This window comes from Echiichthys vipera (assembly GCF_963691815.1).
Source record: "Echiichthys vipera genome assembly, chromosome: 15".
NCBI lineage: Eukaryota > Metazoa > Chordata > Actinopteri > Perciformes > Trachinidae > Echiichthys > Echiichthys vipera.
The window spans coordinates 15,488,535-15,502,236 of NC_139840.1; the positions used below are offsets into that span (position 1 = coordinate 15,488,535).

Sequence of the window (13,702 nt, forward strand, 5' to 3'; positions counted from 1 at the left end):
ACATTCGTGCTGGCAAGCAGAGCTGAGGACTATCCTCCTCAATCACCTCTAAGCCTTTTCATGCAACACCTAAAATGAAGGATTGAAGTAACTGGAGCGGAGACATACCACTGTCTCTCTGGTGTAGATTATCCCATTCACACACACGTACAATTACTACATGAGTAGGTGGCACACTTATACAAAAAGATTAGCAGTGACAGGGGACCCTGAGTACCTGACTGGCTGCAAAGGAAGAGAGGTGAGTATTGAAAATACATAGCTACACTGATGACTAAAAACCATTAAATTGGCTGCCCCAGGGTGTATAAAAAAACGTAAAACCATCTTGGAAACAGTTTTTGAACTGAGGAAGCTCTGAGGCTGGATGAGAGCGAAGGTGAAGGAGGAAATAAAGGAAGGACAGAAAAGTGAAATATAAAAAAGCACAAATGAGGAGGCTAATGAGAGAAACTGAAGACCTGTCGAGCCATAGACCATCTGTCAGTCACTTAGCCTTCTTTCACATTACAGAGCTTAATACTTTCTCCCACAGATCCAATCTTTCTGCCGAGTCTGTTCAGAATCAGGTTTGAAGTGTCCTATATCTGACATCAATCTGTCTGTAAAGTGAATAGATATCTGCCATGAAACACCTCACCAATAACGTCACATCATGTGGAGCAACAATAAAAAACACCACACTTTAGAAAGGCATGTTCCCCGCTTTTCACAGATAGGGTCCCGGGCTGTTGTTTTTTCCACAATCAGTACCGAATTCCCCGGCAAAAAGTCCTATGTAGACCCTAACACTACCCTCTAACCCTGACCCGAACCGTAACCCCTTACCCAATAATGTGTACCCTGAATATCTTTTTAAATAAAATTTTACATTTTAACCATCATTTAACCTTTAAGACCAAAGGAGGACTTAGTGTTTTAATGACACAGAAAGTCACCTTGCGCCCGTGTCCCCCGTTTCATGCTAAAACTTAGCAAAATGCTAAATTAAATCAGCAGAGGATAGGCTTATGTGACCGGGAATATAGGACCCTTTTCAACATAGGACCCGGGGAATAGGAGTGACCCCTTAGCTAGCCAGCTGCCACAAGAGTACAATTTTAACAACTTAATGCATACAATGTAGGACAGCACATTGTTATCGTCAAATAAGTGACAACTAAGAGCAATTGAGCAAACTAGTTAGCTAGGTAGCTTAACTTAAATTAGCCAAACCAAGCTAACACTCATATATATAGAGCATCCAATCACAAGGACACGTTGAGGCAACAGGATTAGCCAATCACAAAACCGTTGGACAGAACTGGGCACCTGCAGAGCAAAGTATGACGTGGAAAAAATACACACAAATTCTAATGTTAACGTTCTCACAGGAGTCGCATGGTCATTGATCAGATATCTATCCTGTTAGGATCTAATGAAAGTGGTATAGGTCTGTTTGGAAAAAATCTAATTTCTGTGTCCACATAAAAGAAATTAGATCTGTGTCGCATTTTCTTTAAAGCAAACTTACTGTAGCCTTAAATAACAACTGTAAAGCAACTGAATGTCATGAACAGCTGTTGTGTGAACTATTAAATGAATTCGTACTCACGTCCTTAAACCAAATGCTGGATCAAATGCATCAAAATCAGTGCCACACCACTAAAATCCAACATTAACAGATGGGCTCTGTAAATCATGGACTTTCTCACCTCAACCACCAGAGAACATCTTGTAGTCGTTACACCATTGATATCATATTCCCTCTTGGTGAACAGGCTCACCACAGCCATTACGACCTGTCCAGATTATAGTCTGTAAATTCCAGCACTCCATCATTATCCAGAAATCGTGCTCCTTGCTGGCTGTATTCAGTAAGCTATTTTCATTGGCTGCGCGTGGAAGGTAATACCAGGTTGTATCATACAACATGTCAGTATTGTGTATGACAGATTGTGTTTTTCCTATTAGGTTTCGACCACTGGGTGAATTACTAGTGGTTACACAGGACCTTAGAGCTTTCTTTGATGCTGCACCCAATTCAGAATAAGTGGAATATGGATGTCCTCGATGTTTCTCTAATGTGTTTCACACAAGTGACCAATCAACCATTTCAAGTGTCGTGCAATTCAGGCACAGTAATTGGTGGCACAAACGAAAGTCTCTGCGTCCAGCGGTAGACCATTTGAGGAACATTGGGCTCATTTTGTGCTGATAATATTCATTATTTGTATTCAGTAACATATTAAGTTCAATGTATAATGGACGCTGTTGTGTTGACACTGACCTGTGGCACCGGTGACAGAGGAAGGTTTTCCCTCAGTGGTTCCTTTAATGGCCTGCACTAAGATCTGGTATTCTGTTCCTGGAAACAGACCTGCAGGAAGACACATTTTTGTATTGAACCTTTCTTTCTTTTTTTTCAATTTTTTTTTCTATAAAATTCATCAAATGTATATCTGACAGGGGAATTCATTATTTAGTTAACTTGTTCATAACCTGTGCCCACATTGAGACCCTAATCTATTATGAAGCCTCTCAATAAGATATAATAATATAGTATCTGACATAAGTACTGTGTATGGTAAGATATTTCTCTTTTGTATTACATGCCTTTAATACGTACACATCTGTTTTATATAATATATTGATAATTGTATACAATTCAGAGTTGCATTTACATACTGAGTGTGTGCATGGATATTTACAGTATAAAACAGAAGTAACATTAACAAAAGAACAAAATATAAGTTAAGAACAGCAAGCAAGTATAAATTAGTCATTTGTATTGGATGGTCTAATACTGAGAGGTAAAGTATAAGAGATAAATTAGGGGTAAAGACAGCAAATGCTTGCCTTCTTATATTTTAGGGCAAGCTCTTGTAACATCCAGTGCTATATACGCTGGTTACCTGAAACACTTAGATATGGGCTCATCAATTGAGAAGAATACTCAGGGACGTCAGTTTAAACATGATTTAAAACCCCTTCTTCTGTGAAGACTTGTGTTCTATCTATTACAACACTTACCCACAATATTGTATTTTGTGCGTGCCTCTTGACTCCGCCGTACGTTCAGCTCCTCCTCCTGTCCTGCCGGGTCAGTGTGTGTGAGCCTGAAGTGATCCACCTCAGCTGATGGGTTCTTCCAGTCCACCTGGATAGAGACTTCTGTCTGGCCAAGGACTCGGATACCATCAATAGCAGAGACATCTGGGAAGGATGCAAGTATTGGACAGCAAGGTGGAACTGGGATTATAGATGTGCCCCTTAAACTAGAAAGCCTGCATTTAAGCCTCTGTAATCACAAGCATCTGCCCTGCTCTGCTCCCATGTCCTTGAGCTAGATGAGGAATATCTTCCACAATGAACTGTGACCTTCCTGAGGAGGAGCCAATATAGGGATTTGGCTATCAAGAAAATATCATAACCAAACATGATTTATGAAAATAAATTAATCACACCTTGTCCTACCACATACTATTGATAATATCTCCACTTAAATGTCACGAAAAAGGCATACTAAAGTTTATGAGAAATTACAAATTACACAGAACGACTCTCAGTTATTACTGTGTCATGTTAGGCTACGGAGACACTGTAAATTATATAGAATAATTTTTTGTCTTACATGATTTAAACAATACTCCATCTCATTTAATATAATTCTGAAACAGAATTGCAATGCAACTACATAGTAAGTGTAACTAATGCTCTTATATTATTGTTTTTCTGCCATGTTTTGTCCATACCAATACAAGTCTACAAGTCAAAGATGTCAAAGATATGCACATATTTCTAAGCGCACATTGAGTGTTATAATGCATTACCACTGATCTCTATGATACTGTGAGTCAGATGTACTTTACTGTATCATGCCCAGACAGAGGTATTTGCAAAAGATTAGAAGCACTAAAGGTTTTTTCTCACATATGCCATTTGACAAATATATGAAATACTTCTAACTGCGTGTTCAGATGGTTGGGTACCATTTGAGATCCGAGCATAGCCAGGAGGGATGTCAGAATTGGCAGCATTTGGTGAAAAAAACAAAAACCTTCAAACAAAACAAATGGTACCAATGAAAAGGGTTAGCATACTTTTATGCCAGCTATGGGCTTTTCCAAGGGGAAAAGAATAACATTCACTTAAACCCTCTTTTGAAGTAGATCATCGTTTGAAGCTGAAAACTATGAAACCAGTCTGCCACTTGCTATGTGCTCCTCGAGTCCTCACATAACCATAAACCAGATGATGGTGTGTTTTCTCATGCCCATATGGGAATGCCATACTCTGTGAGGCTTTCCATGGCTAACCAGACTAACCACACATTAGAGTCAAACTCAATCTCTCCATCAGTCTGTCTGTATCAATCAACGCCCACCAATCTTGTCTAGTAACCTCGTTCTCTTCACATCTGTCTCTACCACATCTGTTAGAAAGTCTGATTTCCATTAAACACATCCGGGGAAACATTTCCTTGTAATTATCTTTACATTTAATGGTTAAAAAACCAGGCCTTAATGAAACACTAAGTAATGACAGACTACAGTTGTTTCAATGTGTTTTAGCATTGCATTTACAAAAATGACATTTACAGCAGTTTTAAATACAGGAAAAAAAACACTCATCATCTAAACTGTATATGCAAGTAATTTAGCATAAGGGGAACATATTGTTCATCAATGCATGGATTAGAGATGTTCTTATACCATTTTTTCTTTCCCAATTCCAATTTATTTACCTTGTGTATTGGACAATACAGAGTGCCAATCCGATGCCAGTGTGTTAGTATTTATTAATTGTTTAGCTACTAATTGCTATCATGTTGTATGTCCTGCTTCACTTTAAACCTTTAGTAAAACGTGAACAAATACATAGAAGATAAATGCCATAGAACGTTGTCTTATTATTTGACAGTTGGTCATAAAATAGAACAAAAATCAATCAATCTAGGAATAAATAAGAATTTCTTGAAAAACTGTTCAAGTACCGCCACAACTGAGTAAAATAAAACACATTTGATACAAATGCTTAAGTTATAATCCTTAAGAATTGAGATACGTTGTTTCTAGCAGCCTCTTTGGCGGTAAGACTTAATTGCAGGTGAGCCTTTGGGCCTTCATTTCCCAGAGTTCCTTTCTTCGGGATATTTTGTTCTTACAGAGCCCTCCATCTTGTCACGTTCGCGGTTGCTATGCTTCTTGATTATTTGCCCTTCTTCACTTAGATTCGTTTTTTATTTCTTTTTCGTTGGACTGGAAGTTGAACGGTCTTCTCTCTCCGTCTGTTGATCCTCCGTTGTGAGTCAACAGTAAGAAAATTAAAACAAGCATGACTTAGTTGTTGGAAGCTCCTCATTTCCAATTACAGTGAAACGCAACATCAGTGACTAGCTCCACCTGGGCAAACCAACCACTGCTGACTGACGTAAAAAGCGTCACTAATAGAGACACTCATATTTCTGGGCGAAGCAGCAAATAAAAGTCCTTTCATAGTGGAACATATGATCAATCACCATTGCTTCAACTTACTCTTTGATAGATAGTAACTTTAAATGATGATGCCTTTTGGATGAGAGGTGAAAGGTCTTCCTAAACAAACAATCAAGTCCAGTTGCTTATGACTGAAATTTCTTTAGGGATAACTTAAAAGACAATTAACTAGATGAAAATCTTACGGATTATAACTATTCTAACTATAATAGTAGTATAAAACGGTTGTGCAACAGCAACTGAAATTGGCAACACTTGTTGCACCCCTTGCTTTGCGGTTTTATTGACAGGATTTGTGTCAAATGTTACACTCTCTGCTAGCAGACCAAACCCAAATCAATTATTTGTTTCCGCTCAGGAGTTGCCAGTGGCAGCGCAAGTTGCTGTGTGGACAACTGTTTTAGAGCAGTGCAGAAGAATTGATTTCCAGGAAACTAATTAAAAGTACATTTTTATTTCGGGGCTTAATTATATTGCATCCGAACGGTGCATAGACCTGCATACTCACCAATACCCAAGCTTTTTAGGCAGTATCTGAGGCATTTCTGATATTGGTATGGTATTGATACAACTCCCACATTAAGAAGTGATCAAAAAGTGTTATAGTCCATATTACAAATGTACTAGGAACCCATTACCTCAAACTTGTCTTTCCCTGTTCTTATATTTCTCTTAAAATCTAGATCCATAATCTGCAACACCTCCTTCATCTTAACCTTTAAGGGCTTGACATTTAAGTGTTTTCATGCCTCATCACGAGCACACTCAAAATGTGACGAGCTTGACCTCAAGTGTGGTCGTTTAATTCACAGAATATCTAATTAAACTCCCAGACATGCAGACTGTACCTGGCCTCCCTGCCACATGAGTCTTTAATGGGTCAGACCTGCCTTCACAACTACGTCACCACGACATTTAAAAGCAACATGCTGCACCCCATTGTACTGCACCAGTAATGGATCTTCATCTGCATCATGCTCATCAAGTTAAAAGATGTATGCATTTTAAGGCCTCCTTTTTATTTTTATGTCCTGCTCACAGTGGTCTGCACTTACCTGTGGTAGCTTCGATCTTGTCTGCTTCACTTTTGATTTTGTTGATGACGGCATACACCTGAACAATGTAGGTGACCCCTGGAGTCAGTCCCGTGATCAGGTGGGAATTCTCTGTGTTGGGAACCCGGACCTAGGATACAGTAGGTTGAAACAAAGGTGTTTTAAAATGAAAAGGGAGTTTCTATGCTAATTCCTATATTTGACATACCTAAAGATATGAACAACTACAAAAAGAGATAGCCTACTTGCTCCAGGGCACTCTCATCATCTTTGGGATGGTATGTCAAAATGTAATACTCTGCCCCACGGACTGACTCCCACTCAACCAGGAGGGAGACGTCGGTCACCTGGATTAACCGTAGACCCTGAGGGCCGATGACTGAGAGAGAAAGACAGACACAGAAAAAGAGACAGGAAGTTTAACAGAGGTTGTAGGACATTTTAATACAATCTTCTAACACTTAAACCACTTTCTTGACTGATTGAACGTTTTTCTAATAATGCATATTAATATTATATACATACACCTGTATATACTGTATATAGTGATATAATCTTTAAAATTTAAAACCAGAATTTTAGGGGGTTTAATGAAGAGACTATATTGATGTTTTTGTAAATTTTGGCCCAGTGATTACTGCTGAGTCATTTCCACTCAATTTAGTGGAAATCAGCTTGTGTATAATTGAAACCTGCTTACGATACTGTAGGTAATACATACTTAATACATGCTTAAAAAACAAACAGTCTAAAATGTGATTATTTGGTAAGGCAGCACAGACTTTGGAAACACCTAAATTACCACCAAATGATATCATGAACCAACAGAAAAGAAATGCACTGTGGTTTCTTCTCAAACCTGATATGGAAATGGAATAAAAAATATTACTTTTCACTGGTTATACAAGGCCAAAGTGCTTCTATGAAGATGATGGAAAAATATGGCAGGGGGCAAATCTGAAGGTATATAGCTATGGTGGAGTACAATAACAAAACAGCAGCCAAAAGACAGTAGACAGCAAGTCAGCAGTGTTGGGGAGGGAGGCTTTCCATGAACAAGAAAAATTTTCTGTGGGTACGATAAAGCGGGATAAATGGTAGATGGTGGTACATTTCAAGTAATACACAAGCGTTAGCATATTTCAAGGGAAATGTGTGAGATGGGTGGTGGAGGAGGCCACCATAACTTTGGCAGGGAAGGAATTCACATCAGGTTCAGATGCCGCTCCGCAAGGCAAAGTCAGGAAGCTTGATGTTTTTTTCTCAACTGTAGTAATCCTTTTCCATCCAGTAGCAGTTAATATCCCCCTGATGCTACTCTAGGCACGACTATCAACAATCTTTACCCTCAAATAACATCTCGGAACAGCTGGTGGGAACACATTAACATGTTAAGATTGGAGAAAGTGGAAACTAATAGTGATTTGTGTCTTCTCTGAGGAAAATATGACTGAAACAACATTTTTAGACTTCTTAAAAAGGCTATAAATCTGTAGCAAATGAGCATTAAGGAAGTATCAGTGTTAACGTTGTTCAGGACAAATGAAATGGAAATTCAATCAACTTCTGCTTTTTTGGTTCCTCTGTGTCCCATTATCTTTTCCATCCATTTAGAAATATTTTCAAAACAAGTATAAAGTCTCTGAGGCAACTCACTTCAACAGAACTTGAAAAAGTGACCAAATATGGTTTTGCTTTGATGACAAAATTAAATTACATTGAACATAATGCATTTCCAGTCATTCAAAGGAGCTATGATAAGAATGTTAAATCTAAAGTATCTGCATTATGTTGATATAGCTCTAAAGAATTTACTTTTAATAATCTCACCTGCTTTATATTGAGATTATCTCGTCAGATGTGGTTGCTAAACATAAATCTAATCTGATTGACAGGCAGAATTCAGACTGCGAAAATATTTTCATTGTAAAAGCACCGCTGATTTTCTAAACCCTGTGGCATCTGCCTTTGATAAAGTAGCGAAGATGAAAAATAATAATATTAAAGCTACAACATCAATGGCAAGGAATTTAACTGGACTATACTGGATGTACAGTATATTTAAAGCCATACTTCAAGACTCATATCATCACCCGGGGAGCAGACTGACATCCATCATCCAGGTGCTGAAATGGAAATCAGCCACATAAACCAAAGAATGTCTCCTCTTCTCCTGGTGCGTATTATCACTTCTATTACCAACACCTAAAAGCAACACTATGTATTTTTTTTTCTTGCCTCCCTCCCATTTTCTCTTCCTCCCTGACTTTTCCTCTGACACGGTGCCACCATTGATGTTGGCCCTCATTCAAGAGCACCTACACACAAAACTGAAGCTCTGTCTTTACAGTAGCTATGCTCTACCTCCGCCGAGCAAAACACAACTTGAAGAAACTAAACCCCCTTTAAGGGTTTTACATATCTGACCTGCTACTGTGAAGACTGTAGTTCATGACCAGAAATTGGTTGTAGAGCTTTTTTGGTCAATTCACACTTAGCTTACATTAAAAAAAAAAAACCTGTATTAAAGTATAAAATTCAATTTAGAGGAGGAATTTAATAGACAATTATAGCTAGGGGTTGCCATATTGTTTTAAAGCTTCTTATGGAGGGAAAGAGAAAAACACTTTCTGAAAGCATTGGTTGGTTCTGTTCACCTGCAGCAGAATATTCTTAGAATATTCCTAAGATATCCTTTTATATGTTCCATGCATGGCTGGTGCTGCTCAACTTTCTGCTTGCCTGGCCTTAAATTGCCATAAAATGCAATTTTCTCCCCTGGTCCTGAGGCAGGACAGTAACAGCGGTTTGGTGAGCAAAGCCAGATGGACCCCCAAAAGACTGATGGGCGTTCTTATACTCCCATGGTGTTACAGTATGGGACCTGATGTCATACATTCTCTAGAAGCCATAACTGTCCTTGGGCATGAGGTCAGACCACTGAGAAGGCCCCATCAGCTGCCCTATCTGAAATAACTGTCAGAGAGATGCTTTGAATTCACCAGAAGTAGGTCACTATGACCATCATGATAACTGCCATAACTTTAGGTTTAGTCAGAGATACTTACGTCGATGAACCGACCCTTTATGACCCCCGCAAATAGTTAAGAGTTAAATTTGACCGAAACTTTACATTTAACAGAAAAAGACTGCTCTGTGAGGGAGCTCTCAGTCAGCTGGTTACAATTATTAGATAATAAAAATATAATTTAAAAAGTCAACAGTATCAATAGCTTTAAACCATAAGAAAGAGTATGAGTGTTGGAGAAAGCAGCAGAAAGTGTTATAGGTCAACTAATTGGATTTTTAACAAGGGATTTGAAATGATTCTATAATAATACTATATTCATAGAAAACAAGAGTGACAATCATCAGGTAAAGAAGACAACCCTGCATTAATATACTGGGTGTTAATAATACAATAAATGATGGCTAAATTCCAGTTAGCTTATTTGGTTTCAGGGTTTTTACTAAATGGCATGGGAAGAACATTTATATGAAGGTGAACTGGACTTTTTAGGGCAAGTGTTATATATTTATTAGTCCCAGAGCTTCTTGTAGCGTCTGTGTTTTCCATGAGATGGCAGTTAACATTTACAGCTTAATGTCAGCAGAGCTGTAGAGGTGTAAATGATAAAAAAGGTGAAATGTTCATCTTAATTCTCACAAGAAACACAGATCAAGCTAAATGCAAGCATGGGTCATAAAAAGTTATTACGCTGCACCCCAGATATATACTTCACCCATAAAAAGATCATGGTGGAAAACGCTTACTCAGGCAACGTTCATCTCTCTGGGACATATCGGAAATGTTTCTGCAGCTAAAAGAACAAAATCTGTATGCATTATCTATGCCTGCAGGGATCAAATAGACTGAAAAAATAGACAGGAATTTTCCCACTAAAATTGTCAGACCTTACTGACAACAATGCGGCTTTAGTCCATTTCAAGACCTGATCACATCAATGAAACAGCAAAATGTAATGGTAAAATCAATTTGCTGCAATAGATGGAATCAGATAGCCTGGTATCACCAGACTATTCACAAATACTTAGTAGTATTGGCCCTCTAAGTTAATTTTCAATTTCCAAGGGGTGTTATCGGTGCAGAGCAAAATACCTCTGGTTCAATTGGATAAACCCAGATAGTGCTTGGTCCGAGGAAAATAATGGCAGCCGGGTCACAAAGCTTGTCAAATACAGTTAAACAGTACACTGAATTGTGAAACATAATCCTGATTCATATTTGAGCAGCGCAGCCTAGTTTGACAGTTTGATCTGAGTTTCGTGTGACTGGTAAGCTGCAGACTGGACGGTGATGCTGTCAGTCGTGGCCCATCAGACCAAGCTGCTGGAAATCTGTATCTGAATGGCAGAGGTGCCAGATGTATCTTCCAGAGCAAATTAAGCATGATCTTGGCAGATTCGTCTGGTTTCCAAGCTAGGATTCACATGCAAGGGGTGAAGTGAATCTGCACAAAAATCTCAAGTCCAACTTCAGGTCTGTGCCTTTTGAGCGAATGGAGAGCCTCAAATGGATAAAACTATCTTAGCTTATTAGCTGTGTTGCACCATTTAACCCTTTGTGGGAGTCCAAAGTGTTCCACACTGTGTTACACACAGTTATTGTGAAATGTGAATTTATTATCCTATTATTGACTGAGCTAACAAGCTAACTTAATCTGCTTATTTACCCTAACTCTTCATTGAATGAAATAACTATTTAAGAAGTAAAACATACAGTGTTGACAGACTGGAGATGCTGATAGCATGATCCTGTCTTGCTAGTGTTTACACGTCAGTTATGCCTAACCTAGCTAGCATTTATAACATTGTGTTCAATGGGTCCTTTTGATTAGTCTTGGAGTAGCTTACTCCCTACATCTCAAAGCCTATAGAACCACCTATTCCCGGATTTATTATGGATGACGTACAAAGAAACATTTGTATTGTTAAGCATTTTAATAGCTTACCTAATGAGCAGTCTTCACCATAAAAGCCTTCTTCACAGATGCACTGACCGTCCACACACTGGCCGTTACCAATGCAGTCATTGGGACACTTCTGTATGCTGCAGTCCTCACCGGTGAAGTGCGGGAAACATACGCATTTTCCATCTACGCAATGTCCCTTGTCATTGCAGTCGTCTGGACACATAAGCTGGCTGCAGTCCTCTCCTGTGTAGCCTTGATGGCACACACACTTTCCATCCACACACCGGCCATTGTCGTTGCACTCGTCAGGGCAGGAGGACACTGAGCAATCTGGGCCTTCCCATCCTGGGTAACAGAGGCAGCTGCAGGTGTCGGGTTGGTAGGTACCATGACCACTACAGCTTGTGTCCACTCCTTGAGAAAAAGAATGGTGAAAAGGTGTTATTATATGGTTGGTAGGTAAATCATTCATAGGTATAAGATATAACAAATCACTCTTAGAAAATAAGCTGTTTTTAACATATAAAATAAGATTGTTTGCAGCCACCTCCCTATTGCAAACTGCTCTTTCCATTTTTTACCATATGACCTGATAGCTTACCTGTAGCCCCACCGCTTCCACAACATCCCTGAGTACACTGGGTCTTAAGGTAGTTGACTTCTTCCTCCAGCCCGTTGACTCGGTACAAGAGTGACTTGAAGCTTTCAGACTCTGCACAGTCACACTTTGGTGTTTGCAGCCTGATGTTGTGTCTAAAGATGATATCATTCTCTCCATTTGTAGTGGTCTCTGTCTGCAGACCTACAGTAGGACATATATTTTTTTAATTTGATGTAGTGCCAATGGGTCACAATAGAAATACACAAAATTATACAGTATATTTCTTAAAATATTATTTTTTCCAGTTGAAAAATTTAAACAATACCAAACTGCATTCACTTAACATAATCTTAACAATGAAATATGTAAAGTTCAATTATGCCCGTGTTTAAAATGTGAAAAAATCATCATTTTACAGAAACAGCTTTCTGCAAACACAAACTCATATTCCACTCTTATCCCTTTTGTAATTATTCTCAGGTACATTTACTCTCGCTCTAATTCTTATTTTGGTTTATGACCTGTTTCATCCTGTGTTGGCACACTCTCAAGTTTACAACTGGAACTCCCCGGGATGTCGATTTTATAGACGTGGCTGAAGGTGACTGCCTCCCCTGGGGCTGAGGGGTCTGGGTGGTTGGTGGCGGAGCTAAAGGGTGACATGGTGCAGAGTAGGACCAGTAGGCACAGGGCCCTCCACAGGAGTCTTGTGGTCATGGCTATGAAACCAAAATAAGAGCAGACAATTGTGAATTTAAAAAAAGATTTTTGAATTGTGAGCATGCAGAGCACTGACTCCAAACTAAAAACTATAATAATACATCACTTCCATTAAATAGTAAAAAGGAAAGAAGAAAAGCAGTTATTGTTCAAGGATAGAAAATAAAAACACAACTTAATGACTTTTATAACAAAATTGTGGTAGTTAAATTAAGCTAGGCTTGGCAAAAAAACAACAACTCTTCACCCCATAAACACAATCCCCCAAACGGTTGCATTATTCATTGAGATAAAGTTGTTTTTACCTTACACAATGGAAACAAAATCAATAGGAGCAAAACTTAACTTCATGCTGACTGTTAGGTAAATCAAATTCACTTCAACTCTCAAAAAAAGTGTTGTTAGCCAATTCCTCATATGGAGATGAAATATAGATTCCATCTGGGTTTTTTTAGTGTGAGCCTGTACTATTGGTAGAGATTGGATCTTTGGCATGAACTATGTAACAGACTACAGAAACTGTAGATGTTTGTCGTCCCGGCTGACTGGACCTGTGTCTCCGGGTTGAAAGAGGGTCACATTTGTACTTTCCAGTAAGTGTTTTATAGAGAGGTGAGGACAGAAATACTATACATGAGTTACATTACATTCAGTGGTGCACGCTGCTGTATATTTAATCTCGGGAAACCTGAACCATTGTGTCACTGTGGTGTGTGTGTGTGTGTGTGTGTGTGTGTGTGTGTGTGTGTGTGTGTGTGTGTGTGTGTGTGTGTGTGTGTGTGTGTGTGTGTGTGTGTGTGTGTGTGTGTGTGTGTGTGCGTGTGCGTGTGTGTGTGTGTGTGTGTGTCCATGTGTGTGTGTTGTGCTCTCATTCCACAGTATGGCAGCAGAAAGTGTGCAGTCATCACTTTGCCA

General features: G+C 38.9%; 1 protein-coding gene across 1 annotated transcript in view; it reads right to left on the bottom strand.

Moving 5' to 3' along the window:
• The window catches only part of tnn (tenascin N), a 37,604-nt gene that overhangs the window by 17,629 nt on the left and 6,273 nt on the right, over window positions 1-13,702 (bottom strand). The window contains exons 2-8 of the mRNA XM_083928032.1: window positions 12,589-12,786; window positions 12,068-12,268; window positions 11,506-11,880; window positions 6,778-6,911; window positions 6,533-6,662; window positions 3,013-3,195; window positions 2,270-2,359 (exon numbers count right to left, since the gene is read on the bottom strand). Of these exons, the coding sequence (XP_083784158.1) occupies window positions 2,270-2,359; window positions 3,013-3,195; window positions 6,533-6,662; window positions 6,778-6,911; window positions 11,506-11,880; window positions 12,068-12,268; window positions 12,589-12,784 (1,309 nt within the window). The 5' untranslated portion in view covers window positions 12,785-12,786. The remainder of the gene's footprint in view (window positions 1-2,269; window positions 2,360-3,012; window positions 3,196-6,532; window positions 6,663-6,777; window positions 6,912-11,505; window positions 11,881-12,067; window positions 12,269-12,588; window positions 12,787-13,702) is intronic.